General features: G+C 37.7%; 1 protein-coding gene across 5 annotated transcripts in view; it reads right to left on the bottom strand.

The window, feature by feature from the left end:
• Positions 1-22,839, bottom strand: part of EEFSEC (eukaryotic elongation factor, selenocysteine-tRNA specific) — a 129,590-nt gene that overhangs the window by 92,129 nt on the left and 14,622 nt on the right. For all 5 annotated transcript variants that reach the window (XM_050904649.1, XM_050904650.1, XM_050904652.1 and 2 more), the window contains exon 2: positions 1,825-2,032. In XM_050904649.1, coding sequence (XP_050760606.1) covers positions 1,825-2,032 — 208 coding nt within the window. The remainder of the gene's footprint in view (positions 1-1,824; positions 2,033-22,839) is intronic.

Below are 22,839 nucleotides of genomic sequence, written 5' to 3'. Positions count from 1 at the left end.
TAATTAAAACATTATGACAGGACCATTTCTTTCCAGGTAGAATCACAGCTGTTGTGATCAGCTGATACACATCCTTGTTTTAAAAGGGGGCTAGAGGTAAGGACCTCACAGTTAGCATGTCAACTGTTTCAAAAACTCACTCCCCCTTCAGTTTTGACAAAGTCTGCTGGTTTTCAAGACATGCTGTAAAGACCCATCTGTACTCCAGGATATAAAGAGAATATTTAGTTCAAACAGCATACATGAAAACTATTTCTGAACACCAGTTTCCTTACAAAAATTTGCCTTCCTTTTGTGAATATACCACTAGAAAGGTCTTTTTTTCCCCAATCATTTGCAATACCATCTTGGACTAAACCAAGAATGAAGTACCACCTGCAGCAGCAATTACTGCCATTCAAGAAGAATAAACAAATTTTAGAAGGACAAAATAAAACTGATTAGTATATTAAGAGAAACTCTCTTAACAATCATTAACTTCTTGGCATATGAGAAAGAAAAAAATAACTATTAATTGTAATACTGCTTAATTCACATTCTATATATGAATCTTTCAAACAATCAAATAAAATCATAAAAAAGCCATTAGATAATTATCTCTAAAGTTTTCCTAACTTTATCTCAATACTATCCCCATTGGGATTACCTGTGAATTTGATCAACAAGCTCACAGCTATAAAAACTGTTGATCCAAAACACTTTGATATATTGCAAGTGTCTCCTTTCTCCATCTCTCCTAAAACAAGGGGCAGCAACCTACAGAGAAAACCAAGCCACCCTGTATTTATTTGCCCTTAAATCAACAGCTGCCAGAGAGAATTGAAAGTTGTAGGATTCTAAGTTCACAAGTAGGAATTTCACTTTCTTAGTCACCTCTGTACCATTCCCAGCACAATGAACGGACCCAAGAACAACACAGGAGCTGGAAAGACACCAAGATCTTTGTAGTCACTATTGTGGCAGTTGCATAGTTGAAAAGGGACATTGCCCTACCACCACAAATAAGCTAAGCAGGAACTGCCATATCCAACCAAGCTTTGCTTTTTTGGTCCTGGTGAGATTCTCTTATCTGTACACTGAATCCTATCCCTTTGATTCTTCAAATCAAAACGTGACCTAACAGCTACAAATGTGGGAGTCAATGTCAATGCCCTTATGACCCTGGGCAAAGCAAGCTGTGCTTCAGTTTGTGTAACCACTAAAATACTGTGTCTATATTGTAATCTTCCCACTTCATAACAGCCACATTTCCACTCATGAATCTCACTGCACTTCACTCAATTATGTACCTCAATTACGTTACCTAAACAGGACTGACAAACATCATCCCAGCCAGAGCCACATTACATTATATAAACTTCCATCATTCTGCTCTCCCTAGTTAGGGCAATCACATTTTTCACCCTCAGTTAAGGAAAAGCCCTAACAGTTTCTTTTCTGTGGAGTGAAGAAGACTTGCAGATCACAACAAAATTTGCAAGCCCATAAACTAAAAACAAACCAATAAACAAAAAAAACCAAAACAAAAACCCAAACACCCAACAGTTCTTCATCTGGATACTCTGGCTTTGCTTTATCTAATCTGAACTCCAAGCAGCCCTTTAAACTGAAAAGCTTCATTATAGGAAAATATTTTGCTATACATGACACTTGCAGATGCAAATTCAGGACTGCATTTGAGTTTCTGGTAATCTTTCCACTCTCTTATCATCTTTGCTAGACATCTCAGTATGTTTAGAAGCATGTTGCAAGGGAAATGTGCATGAAGTATTTTTGTTAAACATTTTTTTTACAAGTTAGCTGTTAATATTACTGTTAACTTACTTAGTATTTTCCAAAGTCTTCTGCATTTTCTTAGTCATCTTCTCAATGGCACTTTGTCTCTTCCCCTCTGGAAGGAGATCTATTTTGTTCAGAACTACCACCATCTTCTGGCAGGCAATTTGCCCAATTACCAAGCACTCTGCTGACTGCGTCTGCATCCCTTTTGTCACATCTATTACAAGCATCATCAAATCAATGATCTGGGCACCTGGAGGAGAATTCACAGTCAGTATTGCAGCAGCATAAAAAGATTAAGAATCATTTTCTCAAATAGTTTCCATAAAAACTGTCCATACACATACAAATACCCAGAAATATGAACAAAACACAAGTGAAAGTAAGCATCGAATGCTGTGTTTGAAAATAAGACCTCAGGAACTTAAGCTATTATATGCTACTATCTGATCATAAAAAATATGGAAGCATGTGATAGGTTACATATTCCTCCATATTAACAGTTCAAGTTTAAGGATGTTATCACTGCATTTACAAAAAAAATTAAGAAAGTTATCCTTGCAGCAACACAAGCATGACATTTGCGTCAATTAAAAGAGACAATCTAAGCAGCTAAGCAAGAATATGGTACAGCCAAAGAAACACACAACAACACTGCAGACAGTTGCACACTTGGAGCAACCCCAATAAGAGCCAACTACATGCCACATAACTACATCTGCAATCCTCAGTCCCCACCTGCTTCCCACCATTTCTTCTTTCAGAGTTCAAAATTTGATAAAAGTGAAAACAAGATGACCACCCCCCCAGAGGCAGGTTTACCCCAAGTCTAAACAAATTCCTACAATCCCTCAATGTGAGGAAGAGGTGATTTAAAACCCTGCAATATATTGTCGTTCACTCCCAATTCAGATCTACATAACTTGAATATGTACTTCATACACAGCCACAAACAGATCCGATTCTTAGATCTCTTCAAGAAAAAGTTCCTAAATTTTAGGCTGAAGTTACCTATCACGCTTATGGATTATTTTTATTTTATTTTCCAAAGTATTGTTGTCATGAACCCTTATTCCTTTGATTGAACCAACGTGAATTTCATGGATTTAAATTCGTTTTCAAGGAAGCTTTTGATGAATGTTGGGTCTTCCGCTAATTAACATTCAGAATTTTCCATCTCGTTCCAGGTAACTGAAATACTCTGAACACCAAAAAAGTAAAGTGCAACAGATTTTAATGTTGAGAAAGTTTAAACTTAAAAAACTAAACCAAAATCTAAAGCTGAACTACCAGAAAGTTATATGTCAAAAAACACATTTTGAAAGATGATAGAGGCTAGAAATCATGCAAAATTGCAGCATTCTGAAGTACTTTTAATATTTGCCTGAAGCTTTTGATCAGAAGAACAAGAAATCGATATAACTGTTCCTTGTTCCTTTGCCCTCTCCAACCTTCCCCCCACACACTTTTTTTTTTTTTAAAAGCTTTTACAATGGCTATGACAACAGCTACCCTTGTTCGTAATTCTCATGAACTCAGGATAGGAAATCATTCTGAGGTTGAAGTGCATGGGTGAATGAGTGGGTGGGAGCTACAACAAGAAAAAAAAATTATGGTTACAAATGACTATTTCCAACCTACCAAAGCTTTCATCTTGTAATAATGAATGCTAAACCCTTCAGCACACTAGTTGGATGATATTTCCAAAGCTCCTGCAGAATTTTCACCAATCATTTCAAATATCTCTCCATGACAAAATTAAAGATAGACTTTATATCTTCAAAAGTATTTTTCATTTTTATTGTTTCAAGAATTGTATTAATTTAGGACTTGCTTAAATTATAACACAAGCATCACCAAGGCTGTACAAAAGGCTCAGACTTTATACACCATACAGAAGTGCAGACCTAAAGGACAGGAAGCAAGGGGAATGAATGGCATGAAAATAGTTCAAGTGGGACAAAACACTTAACAATCAGAACGCATGCATTTTTGTGAGTACGTACAGCAGGGTTTTTTTAAACTTAATACAACACCCATATTTTGTATTAAACTACACAGCACAGTAATTCTTACTACGCAGGTGACATCCTTAAAATGAATGGGAATTAATAATTAAAACCAAACCATCAAGTCAAACCGATTGTTAATACTATAAAAGGCGCATCTAGTAAAATAACAATGCTGCAACTTAAGTTTTAGCTAACTTATGACTACTAGCGCACAGCAATCCTTATGCTCCAGAATTAAGCCAAAGTAACCAGATCGAAATCTGGTGGTTGATAAGATGCACTATATATGGTGCGGTATCTCTTCCCTCCAACAGGAGACAAAACCTGCACTGAAACTGTTATATGCAGTTTCAGTACAAGGGTCACTTTCTCTTGAAACACTACATCAACTGCTTTGAATACATTTGTTATAAAGCAAATGCTTGTAATTGCTGTATTTATGAATTTATTAGCAACACTTTAAAAGAGCCATAAAAATCATCAGCCCAGTTGCTAGAAGGTCAAGAATGTCTACCTTGGGGCATTTCAGAGCAGAGATGAACAAAGGAAAAGTAAGTGTACAGTCCATGGAAAAACTCCAGGAACACCAGAAAATATATCACAACACTCCAGACAAAAATATATTACCAGTCAAGGAAACAGCAGCATACCCAAGTTCACAAATGTCTGCCTCTACAACTATTGTGCCTCCTCCAAAGCCTTAACGTGCTAACTGGCCACAGTTCGTAAGAGATGTTGCAAGATGGAACAGAAAGCATGGCGGGGGAGAGCTGGCACCCAAGCAGGGTGGGAAGCTGCTGCCCTTCAACAGAGTCATGAAACCAAGGGAAAGATCAGGACAGAATTGACAGAAATACTTTAACTGCATTCTCCCCAAGGCACGAGGATGTTTTGTACTCATCTACTCATGCATATCAAGACACAAATGCTCAAGTTTACAGGACCCTTGGGTAACAAGGCAAAAAAAATAATGCTGATACTTAGTTCCTCAGCTTTCCTCAAGCTGTTTAATAAGGCATCTTTGCCAATTCATCTCCTTCCCAATCTTCTCCTGGACAGTTTTACATCTTGTTTTATTCTAGAACCCTTTTCCTTAGTTGCCTCTCATCCATGCATAATAGTTCATTAAATACTAAAATGAAATAATCTAGGGAAGTCCAAACAAAGTGCACAGGGATTCACAAATGTAATAGTTCTAATCAGGAAAGTTGGCAGGTCACTTGTAACAAGGTGACAAAACTATACCCTCCGCCTCCCCCAACATGGAACATCTCATTCAGTATGCTTTTTCCTCATAGCATGTAAATAGTAATAGCAGACTTACAATATGTTTAACTTCATATTCACTATTTATATGATCTCTATCACACTAGTAATCAATCAACTCACTAACGTGTTGGATTTCAGTCAACAAGAGGAACAACATTCCTGATGAATTTTCTACAGCAGAGCAAGATTTAACTAGGAAAGGTGAAGTGAGGATGGATTATAAGAGTATTCTCATGTATGTAATCTCACTTGGAAAGACCTTTTAATTGAGGCATAAAAATATTACAGCCATACCAAGCAGAGACTCCAAAAACAATAACAAGAACAAAACAAGGTGACAATATAACTCAATAAACCTGCACTATTTGACCACAGAATGCCTGCCATCCGCTCTTGTGCAAAATGGAACAAAAAAGGAACTGAAACATTTTGCTTTTGCTCAGAAAAGGAGACGGGATACGGTCCTAAACAGTTAAGAAGAGTGATATGGAAGAGATGAGTGTTCCTCAAGCCCTCAAAGCAGGCAAATGGCTTGAAACTACTCTGAACGAAGCAGACACACATGCAAAGAACAGGTCTGCTTATAAGGAAGCAGAGCAATCAAGAAAAATATTTTATCTGCATTGAAGCAGGTCATACAAAATCAATGATAAACTAAGGTATTCAAACGATTTCCCCTACAGAAAAGACAGGGGTGTAACCTTTTATTTGCTGTTTCATCTATGAAAGAGGTGTTCAAGAACATTTAGAAAGATAAAGTCCTCCTGACATGTGACTTCTCACTTTGCTTGAAAATGAAAGATCAACTATTGGGAGTATCCTTTGTGTGACGACATAAAGCTCAGATGTAGCCCTGTTAAAAGCAAATGAAACAAACTAGTCGTCAGAAAACACAACAGGGTGGGGAAAGATGGGAATTATATTGCAAGATAAGCAGCTAAACCACAGCAAAAACACAAAGTAAAGTAGATAGTCTGAGTGAAGAAAAACAAACAAGAAAGATAACACATGAACAGAGCGTATCTGGATGACAGCCAGATATAGGAAAAATGCAACAAGACCAGCAGCACAGCATCACAAAGACTGCAAGAAGCACCAGCTAAACCTGGAGGCAGCAGCACTCATTTGTACCACCAAAGTGACAGGGAACACAGAACTCAGATACTAAGAAAAACACCTTCACAAAGAGAGAGAAAAAGACTAGCCCCTGCTTTGAACAATCACATCCAACCCACTCTTGCTTCTGAATTTTGGGGAGTATCTGATTATGAACAGTTGTCAGCAAAGTAATTTATTACTCTTTACTCATGGGACTAGTTGAATCAGAGATGTCATAAATTATGATAAGTTTCAAAAGCGCAGAAGGCAGCAACTCAGTTTCCCTAAACTGGCCATTGTCTCCATTTCTCCAAGGGAAGAGCAAAATGATGCCACTTGCACCACATCATTCATAGCTAGCTCTCACTCTTGATCCTGGAAGAACTCACCAGCTGCTGTCAGTACACCGAAAAAGACAGATGACCCAGAAGAATAGTATGCATTGAAGTATGCATTGATGAACTTTTAATCTTTAGGAGAAAATTCATTGCATTCTCTGCATTTATGTTTTTTTCAAACCTTCACTGAAATAGGAAGAAAGGCCTACACAGAGTTCTAGGCAACAAGGCTGCAGACCTTCATCCCCTGCATTAGATTCGCTCCTTGTAAATGTCTTAAGTACTATCACACCCACCTTTGATTTCCACACAGCTTATATAAAGCACACTTGATTTTGCTCACTGAAGCTAAAGTAGACAAACTCTGCAATGTTTACATACTACTGTCTCACACCCTTACGCAAAAAGCATACAATTAGTGAAACCAGATCTGTTACACCAGTATTCACAGGGAAACACCATTTGAGTACCCAACCTACAGGCAGCGTTTTTAAAAACTGTAAAGCACTATAATTGCCATGTTTATTTTGGAACAGAAAATTACATCTTAAATAACAAATCTCCTTCAACCTCAATCACAGAAGTTGTTGCAGTTCTGCATGTACATGAACTCAAAACACCTTCTGTTTGTGCAACCTGTTGCATGCTTGTAAGTGATATACCCAAACTCCCCCAGAGCTGTGTGTAGATGGAGTCGTACAGCAAAGCACAACATTTACAGTAAGTTAGAGGGCATTACTAGGTCTAGTGAAAAAAAAAAACCAAAACAAACCAAAAACATTTTAGCCTCTCATATTACTTTATCAGTTCCAAAAGCTTATTACTGTTTTATTATATGTGCACTGTGCCCACTGTCAGAACAATTCACTTATGAACTCCAAGCACTAAACTAGCTAGCAATTTCACTCTTACTGAAAAGGAGAGCCAAAAGGCATTTTCAATAAACAGGCAGAATCTCAATTGTTTTCTCTTCAACAAATGTAGATCAAGAATATTAGAGCATTTACAAGCACTACTCTTTTGGCAAGCATAATTTTAGTATTACATTGGATTCCCCATAATCCATCAATATAAAGCTGACTTGGCTCCAAACAATAAAACCTGGGCTAGTGGAGGGAAGAAGGGGGGTGTAGAGTCGAGTTCCTATGCGAATGAGGGGGAGGTTTTGCATGCCACGCAAGCACGGAACATAGGCACAGATTCCGACTCATGGCTTAAGCTACTGTGTCCTGTCCTGTTTGTGGTAATCTTTTTAGCTGACTTGGCACAAACAGTACAACTCCTGTTCACAGGCACCAAAAGGAAGCAGAAAATGGAATTTGAAATGTAAAAATAAAATAATTGTGGGCCATGGGCTATAATTTGATTTCATGCTTTACAAGGAAATGAAAGAGGACTTCCTTAAACATACTTTTTTTTTTTAAATATGCTTTTTACCATGTTAGGATTTCCTCTAGTGCAGAAGAGAAAATAGGATTGTAGAAAATGTACCGTTCTCAAGTATCATTGCTACTTAGGGGCAAAGCTCTGTTTTAATGTGCACTTCCCATTCTGGGGAAGAGGAAATTCTTCAATTAATAAACCGGGTGGACTGAGGCGAGTTTTTAAGGTTTAATCAGTTTCATCTGCACATAGGAAAAAAGACTAACTATTCTACCATTTTTGCCTCCCCTATTCCTCTTTCAAAAAAATAATAAAATCAATGTTTTATTTTAAATTCTTTGAGGTTAGTATCTCCTGTCTCAGGAAATACTGTCTATATCATGCAGTGAGTATGAAACTTCCCCCCTTCCCAGCCCCCCCCCTTTTTTTGTTAAGAATCTTTATTCAGAAACAACTAAATTATTCTCTGCTTTCATATACAGTAACACCTTGGGAGATGCCATAAGTTGCACAGGATTTTGCTAGGTACCTTAGGGGAGGCATTGTGATGAATAAGGAAGATGTTTTACGGGACAGGAAATCTCCCAAAATTTAAACAGAAATAGGAGGTGTGAGGGGGGAGAGACGTGCACACAACTGGAGCGCATGAATTACACATGAAGAAACCCTCTGTAAAGCAATGCAAATCATGGACCAAAACTGATACAACTTTTGTTAGGAAACACTTCGAAAAGAACAGAAACTCATGGAGTTCAAGCATCCCGCCACTATTTCCCAGGCATGCCATTCCTAAAGATTTCAGCAGCTGTAAGCACAAACAGGGAGCTGTGCAGCTTCAAACTCTGGATAGCTTGGAATATCTCCGATAGCAAAAGGTCAGACTGGCAACCCACAAGACTTCTTTCTGAATGCACAATAAAGCTTAAAATTATATGCATTATATTTGATTTTTGAACAATAAACCACTGGTTGAACAAATTCCCTTTAAATGAAAACCAGCCACTAAGGTCTTTCCTACACTGAGAGCTACAAAGAGAAAGCAGGATGACCATAAGGGCATAACTCTAAGAAGTACATTTCTTATATGTCAAATAACCTGTCTTTTACAGTTATTTATTTGTAATCCTGAGTTCAATTCAGCTACAAATAGTAAGTGATGGAAAGGGGTAATTGCTAATAAGGAATAAAAGGGTTCTTTTGCGAAAGATCTCACACAAGAATCCACTTGGAATACACTTTATACTTCATCTCCCAGATGAAACAGTGTGCAATATTGTCCTGAAGAGGGTAAAGGCAATGAAGGCCTCTACCCTCTCCTTTGTCAAGTCATCCAAGGATCTTACTTGTTTGAATACGTTCTGTCAGAAACAAGTCTGTGTTCTTCAAAGGGAGGAAATGCCTATAATGATTAGAGCATGTCAATAAGCTTGATTGGCCATGCTGAAGTAGCACGAACAAAGCTGATAAGGCCTCCATGAAGGTCATGCTAAGAAAGACTGAGGCATATCTTCCAATAATTTATTATTATATGCTGATCTAGCTATTGCAATATTGCACACAGGAATACACTTACATTAAACAGATGACTTATTGAGGGGAAAAACCAAACAAACCTTAAAGTGAAAACTCTCTCAAAAAAAGCATTACAACACAGGAAAAAAGGAGGTCATCAAGAGATCCTTTGCAAGACTTTACAGTACGTAAGGAGTCCTGTGTTGCCTTTAGCCTCTTCAGAGAGCTGTTGTACACTGGGTCATCCCTGAAGCCCTAAATGATCTTCGGAAACTAGATCTAGCTTACAGGTGGCCCACTTAGAGATGGCTAGCCCACCTTTAAGGGGTAAAACCAGATGACTTCCAGAGGCTGCTTCCAACCTGAACTATGAGGAGACAATGCTGTAAGAAGGAAAACACTTTAAAAAGCCCACAAGAGTATAGAACAAGATTCGCCCATATGCATTTTCTAGGGACACCTGGAGATCTTAGGCCTAAGTAATTCATTATTATGGGAAGGTAAGCTTCAGGCAGAACAACTATGCATGTAGACCAATTATTTTAAAGTCCATTTTTCCCCCCCCAAGTGTTTTATTCTTACTAAAAAGTAAATAATACTTTGAATAAGTTTGCTCACTGCATGCTTCTGATTACAGTCTCTGAAACACACGTGAACTCTGTCAGACTTCTGGGTCAGGAGCTGCAGCGTGAGGGGAGCAGCAGGGCATTACAGCCCACAACAGGTAAGCACAGGAGGCCTGAGAGTTGAGATGGGGTACTCTGAAAACATGAGGGGAAAAAAAGGATACACTTGACCCTGTGACACAGACAAAAATTTAGCATTGAGCTCTTGACTTGACATCTCTCCATGTATTATTTTCCAATGACTCCCCAATTTACTTATTCGGAGAACAGTAAGGTCTCGCACTGCTCAGTCAGCAGCGATGGTTACAGAGAAGATGTATTCTGAGGTCTTTACTCTTCTTTGGCTGAGGGAGATCGAAAGCACCAGCCTGAGAAACATCTGAACGCTTCTGCAGCTTCCACCACTATAGAAGAGAGACCATTCCAAAACAAGGCAAGCACAGGAAGCCCTCATTACAATCTGACTAAATTCACTGGTAAAACACACATTAAAAGTTACATGTAGTTTTGTAAAAAAAATACACACAATAAAACAGAATCCTTCCTTCAAAGGCTCCCAAATAGAAATCACTACCAAAAAGAGATTGCTATGAATCTCTTTAATTTAGGTAACAGAATAATTTCCTACACTTTTCCTCCCCTCTCTCCAACACAAACAGAAGCTAAGTACACCTAACCTTCTCTCAGCCTGCACATAAGTGAGAGCCGCACAAGTAACAGCCACAGCTAAGGATACACACTTCTACAGACAAGGAAAGGCTCTATTTCACTTTAAGCATACTTTTAGAAGCATGAGAGTAGATTTTTTTTCCTTCACTTCCATTGTAAAGTTAAAACATGCAAGTCAAAAAGGCATTTCTACCCATGTAGTTTCAAGCCAGGGCAATCACACGCTTTACTTTGTTATTGCATTAATCTACATAGCTATTTGTATATCATCAGCTACCTAGAAGCAGTCATCAGTGAAGTGGAGCATACTGAAAAGGTATTCACTCTGGCACACCCTGGTGATGGAGGCTCCAGTTCTGAGAGCTGTGAAGTTCCTGCTCCCAGCTATGCTTCCCCAACTCCGTGCTTATTCAGGTCTCCCATGGCTCATGGAGGGTCTAATGAAAGGCAAAGTTGAAGCTCAGACCAGTCAGTTCAACTCAGCAACACCAGACAGCTCTCCTCTGGATTGGCAAGGCAACCCAGCTGACACAGGGCTCCAGGGAGAGCCAGAGTCGGCACAAAGGAGGCAGCAGGACCAAACAGCCAGGAGCTGCGAACGGGAAAAAAAAGGAAAGAGCAAAGCAAGCCTCCCACTTCTAGGGACAGGCTGCTGCTGCAGGCCAAGTTGTTCATGAAACAGCAGCCTGAGGAATTGCAGAGAAACTTAAAGTTGAATAAATTGTCAATGTATTGTTAGAAAGTGTTGGAAGAAACTTATTAAGTACACATGTATTTACACAAAACTAGTGCTAGTACTTTAGAAAATTACAAAAAGACAGTGTCGTCATATGCTGTTCAATGAAAAATTGTTTTATGTTTAGAAGCAGTCAAAAAAGGTAAAGTACTAGATTGTATATCCAATGTAATACTGAAATAAAATACTGCATTCAGATCTAATCACTTTCTGAAAAAGGAATCTGAAAGATAAAGTGGCTTCAAAAAAGGAAACAAGACAAATGCAGTTAAGTTCTTCACATACAACTTCATTAACAAAGAAAAATCCATGTTAACAGCATGCAGTGACAAAAGCACATGAAGCTGAGCAAAAGAAGGTAAATAAAACACGTCTAATAAAAAAGCACAATCAATTATATAATGGTAAATTGCACAACAATGCCAAACTCAGTGCTGCTAGATACCATTTGGCTTCAGACAAATTAAGATATAGATTCGATATTTACGCAATTAAGATTTTTTTTAAAGCTACATCCAGCTGGATGAAGTTCCATTGTTTATAAAACATTTATGTTTTTATCCTGTGTAAGAAGTATTAGGATGAAACTTAAAGCAAGGGACACTTCATTCCATCATTGACTTTCTTGCTTTAACCCTCTGAAACATTCACTTTGACTGTTTCCAAAGAAAATGTAGCAAATTAAATGAGTAACTACTACGGTCTGGTATTTCAATTCCTGTTCTTCAAAATATTTCTGAAGAAAACCAGAAAAATCACCACAAATGAGAATTACTTTCCTATAGACAATGAGGGGAGAGCAACAATCCTTGCCTTGTGACAAGAAATGCCACGTAATACATAGCATGTGTAAAAATGCAGGTAAAGCACCATATGAGATAAGACATCATCCTTCTTCCATATGTAGCAAAGTCCTTTTCTGTAATACTACCTATTACTAGATCTGAATTTCTATATTGACAAGGCACAAACTGGACAGAGTCCAAAAGAGACCTCTACTTATTTTAAGGCTGAAAACATTAACTGTGGTAGGGTTTAAAAAAGCCTACATATCTTGAGAAAACAACAATCATTCTGAGTAGACACAGATGACTGCTACAAAAAAGTTAGCGTTTGCTAAATTACACAACACCATGGTATTTCAGCTGCATTAATTCCTTTCTTGGCTTGAAGCTGAAAGTGCATAAATTGTGAATTAGTTAGCAAACATTAACTTTTTAAAGTGTCATTCATATATATGTATATGCAAATACAGATACCAGTAAAGCTGGAAAGTTAAATTATTTAGGATACTGCACAAAACTAGAGTAAAAGTTACCTAACATTTTTAGACTGAACATCATAATGACAGTTCATCACCGTTGCGAGTACAATCCATGGCATATAGTAGGAAAAACAGTTATTTCATACACTTGAAAGCAAAGCAAAGCACAGAACAATTGGGTTGTTACCATTTGGGTTGTAACCTTTTTTTTGTGCTATGTGCCTGTATTACACCCAGCACAAAAAGGTTCAGTTCCATAATTTGGCATCCAGACTATAACACACCTCAACAAGAAAGTCATGTCAAATTTCTCGGTTCCCAAATGACATAAAAAAATGGCACCTATAATTCCACTGATTCATATCACACTCAAACTTAAGAGGTTTGCAATGAAGTGCCCTGTTCCTTCTGTCTAGAGTTGTTGAGTTCATAAAACAAGGTTTCTGAAACAATGTGGCAATAAGTTATACTGTAAATCAACACTATATGTTCATGCTTCAGGAAAAAGAAAGGTGCAAAATAAAAAAAATGAATACTTGTAAAACTCCACTTTGACCTCCTCAGACGATATTGTGTGCTCAAGGTCCTAGTAAGCTTTCCTATGGCCTGATGAGTGATTAGTTCAAGTTTCAGACTTCTTATTCAGAGGTATTTTGCATCGGTATCAAGGCCACATGTGTTTTTGCACTGCTCTGAAGAATTAAACATAACGTAACATTACACTTGGGCCTTACATAGTGACCATAAATGGTCCCTGAAGGTCCATAAAGTCTTTACAGTAAACACTGAAAAGCAAACAGGTCAGAAGAAACAAGATAAAAAAATACCCTTTTTATAGTCTTGACTCATATCAGCTTTACATTTGCCCTCTACAAGATCTCCCATCAAGTTTCAAAGGAAAAAAGGTAAAAATATTTGCATGTGATAATGCTAAATATGTTGCAAAAAATATGACTACAAGGTATGACCATTCTGCCTAGTCCATCTCTCAGAGTACAGACAGACATCGTCTTTGAAGCTACTTCCAAGAACAGAAAGAGAAAACAGGAAACAGTACAAAAGGAATCAAGCATCTGAAAGAATTACGAAGGCGCTGAACCTGCATGAACGAGGACATGAGCCCATCCCCAGTTCTGCCAGACTTGCACACACCCGGAGCCTTCTGCTCCACCTCTGAAGACTCAGTTCACACCAGGCAGAAACAGACAGACTATTCCCAGCTTCAGGAATGTTGCACCTAAGGTTTCTCCACTAATGATAAACACTGGAGTGTGGAGACAGATAGTGAGTGAAAGCCTCTGCTCTACCTACAGTCATGGAAATTCCTGCTACCTCCCTGACAGTACCAGGATCCTAAGGCTTCAGCCTACAGTAGGATATACCTGTATGCCTATTGTTATGAATTACAACAGTCATACAAAACCAGACTTGTACTGGAGAGAGAAAAGTGGTACGGTAAAGATGACTAGAATAACTTGATATAGTTTCCAAGGTTGTTTCAGGGAGAGTAGTACATAAACAGGCAAACAGTACCTACATGCACGCATTTTCCTTCAAACCAGTTAGCTGCTTCAGGCAGTGAATTTCTGTATTAGCTTTTCAGAAAATTTAACACACTGTTTTCCAAGAACAGCACAACTAACTGAAATGTTTCCTAACTGATGTGTTCATATTTCTGTATGTATTTGAAAATACTACTACATACAGGCCCAGTACTGGACTCAGAGAGGGGAAAAAAACCCAGACACCTGAACAGTAACTACAAAGTTTCTGTAAATTCTATTCTATATCAGTGCTATTTCACACTCAGCTCTTCATCTTTTCAAGTTCTTTCAAAATTCTTACAAGATGATATTGTTACGTGAGCATATCTAGGATTCAATCACATCCATGCCAATGTTGCAATACAAAAAGAAATAGCACATTTCAGAAATCCTTACACAAGCGATACACAACTTGAGTACCTGATTATCTCAGGATAAAAAGAATGTACTATGCTTAATGACCAACTAGTTAATTTTTTTCCTCCCAAAGGACTGAAGAATTGTTACTACAGAGCATCTATTGCCTCCCTCTGGGTGTTTAGGAGAATTACTGAATTACGAACATCTTAGGATGCCTGTTAGAATTTCTTTAAGCATATTTTAGTCAGTTTAATACTAGATGACAGTAAGACTTTTTTGCTATCTTTTATACTAACTTCTTAGAGTCCTGCCTAGCCAAAGGATATCTCACTGTGAATTCTTGTTCATTCTTCTGCCGTACCTTTGAAAGATCAGTCTAACAAAAAGTTTCACGCAGCAGTCGTAAGAAATAAGGACTACCATCGCACCAGGTGTAGCTAGACAGACCTGAATACACATTTAGACATACAACTCTGAACTTGCACAACCTATAAACAGCAGTTTGCATGCAGCTGGAAAACAGGTATAGATACGAAAGCTGTACCTTGGAGATATTGCCGAACCACCCCGAAATCCACAACTCCGTTAAACTTCTCTACCTAAATTCAATGCTTTAGGCCAACTACCCTGAAGATCATGAAATGCACAGGGAGCCCCAAGAAACACACAAATTAACACCTTGATCACAGAGATTTGCTACTGGAGTCTCTTCTCTCCACCTCTCTGTCAATTCAAGGACATTAATCTTACAGTGCACCTGCAGCTTTAGATAGCTCAAGAAGCACCAATAAGAAATTGATTTTAAACCTTGTACAGATCAAGAGCATATTTCTATGAGACTAACAAAAATAAATTTTCTTGAACAATTCTGCAAGTCACCAGTCCAAAAGTAAATCTCCAGTTCATCAGCTTCTAAATCATTCTTCTACAAAAAAGATAACCCAGTTTCCATGTAAAGCTGGAAATAAATTAATGTGATTCTACTCTTAAAGCATTTCAAGCCCTAAGCTACCTTGCCTCTGTCTTTGAAATAAAGTATCCAAAGGTCATGGTCCCCACAACAAGGGGATTGTTTTGTACTAAAATCCAGTACTATTATGCTTTTTACAACACTGTACACAACACACTGTCCCAACAGAAGAGTTATGGTAGGCTATTGGAAGATTCATGCACAGCTCTCAAATATGTTCCATCTGAGGATGCTGAACAAGCTTTTTTTTTTTTTAAGAAAAGAAATTAAGAGTTTACTCCCCCCCCCCAAAAAAATTAAAGACTGCTGGGGCAAAAAAAAAAAAAAAAGCATTCTTTAATTTTCTCTTCACCCTCCACAATACTGAAATAACATCAGTCAGGGTTATAAACATCTGTAATTGCAGGGGAACGTACAATACATTCAGAAACTCCAGGCCCACATATCCTGTAGCTCTGCACTTCACAAACAAAAGGTTGGGGAAAGAAAGAGGGGGTGGGGTACAGGGAATAAAGGCTTAAAGATTAAAGTCACAGGCAGAGACAGACGGCTCCGTTTTTTAATAACTGAAAACACGAGTTGTGCCTGAATGTGCTCATTGTTTTATGGCGGGGGGGAGAGTCTACGCTTGCTGGACTGGCTGGCGACAGAACTGCCTTTGCATCAAAAATAAGATTTACAAAAAGGGAAAAAAAAAGACACCAAACCCATGCCCTAATTTCCCCTCTTGTAATGGTTAATGATGCATTCAGGTAGAAATCAACAAATTATCCCACCTTGCCTTTATTAAACTGGGGAAAACTTCATGACTGGAAGAAGTACCTGATTGTAACAGCCTAACAGACACAACTGAAGAGATGTCTGAAGGCTTTATGCTGTGAAGGAATACAGACTACGATAGTAACAGTCATACATAAACAGGCACATCTATGAAACAACTAGCTTATAAATCAATTTCTTATAGTTTATTTGCACAATAAAACCAGTGCTGCAAGGCTAAATCGTGATCTAAGCAGATTTTTATATGGATTCAAGAAGTTTAGCTGTCATGAGGAAGTTCTTAAATCCAGTTTTAAAAGTATCAGCTATACTTTTAGTGAACAAAGAGGTTCATGAGTTGCATTCACTTCACTCACTAAAAAAAGTTGTTAGCTTAAGATGTTGCACTAGAGTACTAAAAAAATTGGAAATGTTTGGTTTAGGTTTTAAAAACAATTTATCTCAAAAAAATCTAAGAGTACAAGATGCTTATGGCTACTCAATATCCATGGTTACACGTGTATATTATTTTAAAATTCCATAATATACAATTTGTATAAGGACAATTTTTAATCTAAAAGGGGAAAATAATTATCATGATTTATTTCAGTGAATAGATTTTTGTGGGTTAGACCCCACCAGTGCCCAGGAACCCATGTGAAGTTGAATGCAATGAGTCCAGTTCCACTGCCAGGTGCCAATGGACTACAGGTAAAGAAGCAGTCTAAACAAACACATAAAATTAAAAAGCATTAGATCATTCTCTCAGTTTTATTCTAATCTACCCTAAGATGTTACTATAACAGAGCTTTTATTTTACTGTATTGGGTTTTTTTTACCTGCCAGCTTTGCTTTAAATATAGACAGAAAGGAGATAATTCAACAAGACAACAGGCTCTTTCATCTAAAACCATAAGACTCCCAGTCATAACTTCTTGGGGAAGCCTAAAATAAGGCGCAGGGAGGCACACAACAGGAGTCAATGAAATGTAGTCTCCTGCCCGAAGCAAGCATGCTGTGCAGGGAGGAATCAGTGGCCACAATACACGGCTCCTTGGCCAAAAATGTCAGACCTGGAATGCTCCAACTATCATCCCCTCTTTGTTGATTCAACACTTTTGCATCATCAGCCACTGGATGTCTTGTTGAGATTAAAAATATTGTGGAGAGTTACTGTCTGTTTAGCAAAGAAAAAAAGACAGAGTCCATGTCAGAAAGGGAGGGGAAAGGAAAAGCCGAAACATGAGCTCATAAGCCTGTTATGGAGGATAAAGGCAGGCTTTGTTTTACTTTATTCATACCAAGTACGAATAAGAGACTCATCACTGTTTTGAGCTTGAACTGCAAAATTTGTTTTGTATGCAGTACTGCCAACTTTTTTTTCCCCCCATGTAACTAAACTACCTCTCTTTCTCAAAAATAGCTTCTGCCGATGCTCCGATCAAGTATTTAAGCCTAGATGAAATCTGTATAATAGCAGAGACTATCATTCTGCCCATGCTATAAATTTTGACACTTCAGAAGCACATACAAAGGCATTCTCATATAGTAAAAACAAACCTTGGTTATACAACTGATTCTGTTCTGAAGTTCTTGTATGCACAAACAAGTAAATTAAAATATATGAATATTAAAAAAAAAATCACTTGGAGGACACACTAGATATCTAGCCACACTAAGAGTTAGGCAACAGTTATTAAATTGGAGATACTTCTTTGGACAAGTAGTATTAATTCTTTTTAAACTTTCAAATGCAGAAGTCAGTCCAAAAATACACGCAATGTTTAAAAAGTACAGTCTTTGGGAGATTAGAGAAAAAAACACTAGTAAAAAAAGGTCTGTCCTCTGACAGAAACACTACCTACCAGCGCTGTCTCTAAAAGAGCTCAAGGGCAACAGTAAAAGGCAGCAAGGGAAAGCACAGTCTGGATTCTAGTTTCTTACTCTTAGGAAAAGGCGAAGAGGGTGGTAATTTACCGTGTACAACCAAATTGTACATGAAAGTATAAAAACAGCCAATTAAAGCTAACATTATGGAATGGAACTGAGGGTCCGAGTGGAACGCATTAGACACGCATTCCAGACAACGGCTCCAGAGTCCGCCTGCAAGGGGGATACTGTACAAAGTACAAAGGGTCAAGAAGTTCTTCTCAAAGGCAGACCCAGCTTTGACCAGGAGCCATGACAAGCTTGCCCCAAAGATGAATGCGGTACCCAGCCACGGAATGACATCAAGGCTGTAGAGCTAAGTAACACTTGGTCATCACCTGCATTGATAGCATGCTATGGATAGAGTTTGAAAATTATGTCAATCAAGGAAGGGCAAACCTCACTATGATTAAGAATCAAATGGAGGGGGACAACAAGGAACAAAGAAGAGACCCACTACAACTAACAGTAATAAACATGCCTATTTCAGTTTAAATCTCCTACACACCTCTCTCTCATACTGCCATCTAGAATGACTAGAAGAGCTACCAATATCTAGTGGGAAGTTAGATAAGAAAGACTACCTCAAGTTACCAGGACTATATTACATTTAGTCTTCAGTCTTCCATACTTTGGAGCATGGTGAACTCCAATTTTGATGCAAAGTTTCTGATTTCTGTGACAGTAATGCAGAAAACTGTTGCACTGATATTCCTGCTGCAGCATGTAACCAAATGGAAAAATAAAGATAGAACCATTATATTAGTCCTTGTGTCATGTACTTCAACATACAACTCCATCCATATGCAAACTGGGAAATTCCTTCACCTTCATGATACATAATTCTATGAGACTACTAACGCTCTAACTTCCAAACCTTCACCATCTCCAAGAGCCAACAAGAATTATAACCCTTGCAAGAACAGCAGTGTTAGATCAAGGATGAAAAATATATCCATATAAAAAAAAGTAAGGTTGTCCTCAAGAGAGACACCCTGCAAACAATCTGAGTTTTATTTCAAGCACCTGCATTACTAAACAGCTATAGCAGCAGAGCACATGGAAAGAAAGAAATCTCTAAAACAAATCAGTCCCAAACAATTAAATTAAGGATGCCAGCTCTGGGAAATAGGATACTTTCATTCTCTGCCCTGTGCACAGATAATTGGAGCCAGAGTAAACAGCAATATTTTGGAAGACAAATTTTTTTGTACACGGTCTAGCCAGCAGTCAGTTAACCTGCCTTGCTGCGATGCTGAACATTAGGTACTTTGTTAACTCACAAATTTCAGATTAAGAGATGAGTAGTTGAAGAGTTAATGTTGCCATTAGATTGTTCTTGCTAAGGTTTTAAGAGTTAATACTGCACTACCAAGGAAAGTTTATATGCAAAATCACCGCAAACTTATCACCTGAAACCAAACTCAAAGCAGTGACCTATTAGTTTATTCTCAGTTCACTTTAACGGAGTTTTCAACATTCACAAAGGCTGTAATTTCTGTTCATTTTAAAAGATAAATTTGTCTCGCCACTCAAATTCCAAAAAAGAGATTTATTTTGTACTCTGTTCTCTGGCCTTCAGTCCATGGCAGACACCAGGCCCTGCCTAACAATTCAATACCAAATCATGACAATAAGAAGCATTCTGCATAGCTTGTCATTCCACTAAGTCACATCACATCGTGCCAGAGAATCTTCTCCAAGGAAGCCATGATCAAGCATATGGTACTATTTCATACTTCCTGCCAGGCCAACAGAAGGGCTTTTGACAGTGTATTTATTCTTATTTAAATTTTTGCTGACTAGGATTGCACAAGATACACACCTCATTTCAGAGTAGTCCCAAGGGGTCAACAGTCATGTAAATCTCACATCCCAGTACTTCAGGACAAAACAAACCACATCATGCTGGATATGCTATCTAAATTGCCAACGTGACAAAGCACTCCAGATATTGCAGGTTCTATAGTATTTGTGTTTCACATTAATACATTCTCCATATAATTAATAAAAGTCCACTGTAATATAAAATGTGATGCTCACTGTAAAGGAGGAAAGCAGTGCGGAGTTTAATTACTAAATAAAACTAGACACAATACTTGCCAAGATTAGAATTTATACTGTATTAAGAGGGGCTGGAATGTAATGATCTATAACCACACAGAGATAAGAGACAGTAGCAATGCTTGAGTAAATGTTTTCAACAGCACTAATAGGAGGGAAGGTGAAAAAGCTAAGGCATCATCATTTATAAACAGATGACTTTTTAAAGAAATTTGACAGCAGAATAAGTGCCATAAAAAGATATTCCAAATTTCACTGGTAGAGTATTAGTTTAAAAAAAAAAAAAAAAACACACACAACAAAACCCAAAACACCACCACATTTAAAACGCTTTGAATGACATACTTTATTATTTAAAGAGAGATACTCATGTGACTAAAGTTTTACAACCAACTAAGGAGCAAAATACAGACCTGGTCCAAGTTTGTACTGGTTTGGACCTTAATCATGTAAGCTCCCTTACAGAGTTCATTCCTACGAGGCTGCATGGATGCAGATCGCCCAACTGGGCTCTGAATTGTTACTTCTACAAAGCCGCAAGCATGCATGGCACCTCAGATAAACACAAAACAAGGCCCCAGCTTTAGAAAGCTCACAGGCTAAATTTAGACCAGTTGCTCCCTAGAATAATGAAAACATTTTAATCTTGGACACAGCCAGGTTATTTTATTGCTTCAAGTTTTATACTTAGAAAACCATAGATCTTGTCAGGTGAACGTACAGAAACCATCAACATACAAAACCAGTCCTTTTATCTCTAAAACCCCTCAAATTAAAGAAAAAAGTCTTCTATTAGGTATTTTGAAGAATCTCAAAAGGTGAAGTTGTTCAACACAACCCTGCACAGTAATTTCACAGTACAGCTCAAATACTATATAAAACAGAACATGCTTAGATCATCATAGATATTTCAGAATAATTCAGAGCAAGTCCTCCAGCATCTTCTCTAGGATGAATGAACAACTGAATAAAATACAAGCGTTGACTCAAAGGTACAGGCATTTTACAAGTAGTAGTGGCAGTTTGTGTAAACTAAGTTTGTGAGCAGTAACATCTGTTGGTTGAAGTAAAACATCACTCAAGATCAAAACCTTCATTAAGACCAGAGCTGTGCTTCTGTGACCAAGAAGGGTCATCAGAAGAAAAAGTACGACAGGTCTCCCAAGCCTGCATCCCACTCGCCCTCCTATGTTTCATTTGATATTTAGGAACCACTTCTCTCCCAAATCTAAATTTTCAAGCTAAAACAGAGGCTGACAACATCCCCAGGGAAGCGGGAAGAAAGCCTACAGAAAACAAAGTCTGCTCAGAATACACATCGCTCTGCCAAGCTCATGTGACCAGCTCTCAGGAATGCTGGCACTGCACAAGTTACTCAATGGAAATACACAACAAACAGACTAAGAATCCTAGATAAACAAGAAAATAACATGGAGTGCAAAGCAGTAATCTTTCTACTCCGAAGTATGCCGTACCTGTAAATTTGCATTTCACTGTTTAAAAATGGAACAATGTAACTAGCACATTTCAAGAGACAACTAGTCACAGCAAAAATTCAAAGAGCAGCAGCTACAGGCACTGAGCCATCACTATCTAGCTTGGACGGGATTCTAGAAATGAAGTGCTCAGGAGCCCAGCAAAATCATCTGCACTTGCTAATCTAACATCTGTGATACAATTTCTCAGATGACTAAGAGAAGAAATTCCTAAGCAAGAAAACAGTATCAAAAGTATATCAATAATACCTAAAGATTACACACTTCCCTCTTCACAGAAATCCATTCTTAGATGCTTTTGCCTTGTACGAGTTTGGTTTTTTTTTTTTATATTCTTAACTATTACTTTCCACATTTTGTTAGGTCTTGTTTCCCATTCACGTCTTCTAGACTCAGACAGAACAATAGATTCTAAACTAAACTTTCTGACAGTAAGAACTAGAATTACAGAACAAGGGAGGGAAAACTCAGAATGAGAATTTAATTTCAAATGAACTTAAGTAAATATGCTTCATTTGTTATCTAGCCACTTCAGTCTTCACATCAAACGATGGAGACAACTGCTGCTGAAGAACCATATAATAATAACAGAAGAGCAATAAAGGAACTTTATTAAGTATATTCTTACTGACAATTTACTATAGACTTAAATTAAATTTTGTTAGAAGATTTCCTTAAAGTACTTCCAATAAATTATTTTTTATTAATTATGTTTAAAATGTCACAGTTAATCTGCTTTTGAGGAAAAAATTATCTTGCCATTTTGTAAAAAAAAAAAAACCAACATTGAAATAACATGTATGAAAAGGAAAAAAGGTAAGTAATGTAGGTACAGAAAATAAAACAGTCTTTAATGACTGGTCTACATGGAAGTAAAAAAAGGTAGATAATCATATAAATCAGTATTTAGGTTTCTTCCCCTCCCTTAATAAAGTAATACTAGCATCCATTTACACAATTTTTACTTCTAGAGTGTCCTGTTAAGCAAGGTACACATTGGGGGTGAGGGGGGAGACCTGAGAGACCACATG

This window comes from Gymnogyps californianus, chromosome 13 (genome assembly GCF_018139145.2).
Source record: "Gymnogyps californianus isolate 813 chromosome 13, ASM1813914v2, whole genome shotgun sequence".
Lineage (NCBI taxonomy): Eukaryota > Metazoa > Chordata > Aves > Accipitriformes > Cathartidae > Gymnogyps > Gymnogyps californianus.
This window is presented reverse-complemented; position numbering and strand designations above follow the sequence as displayed.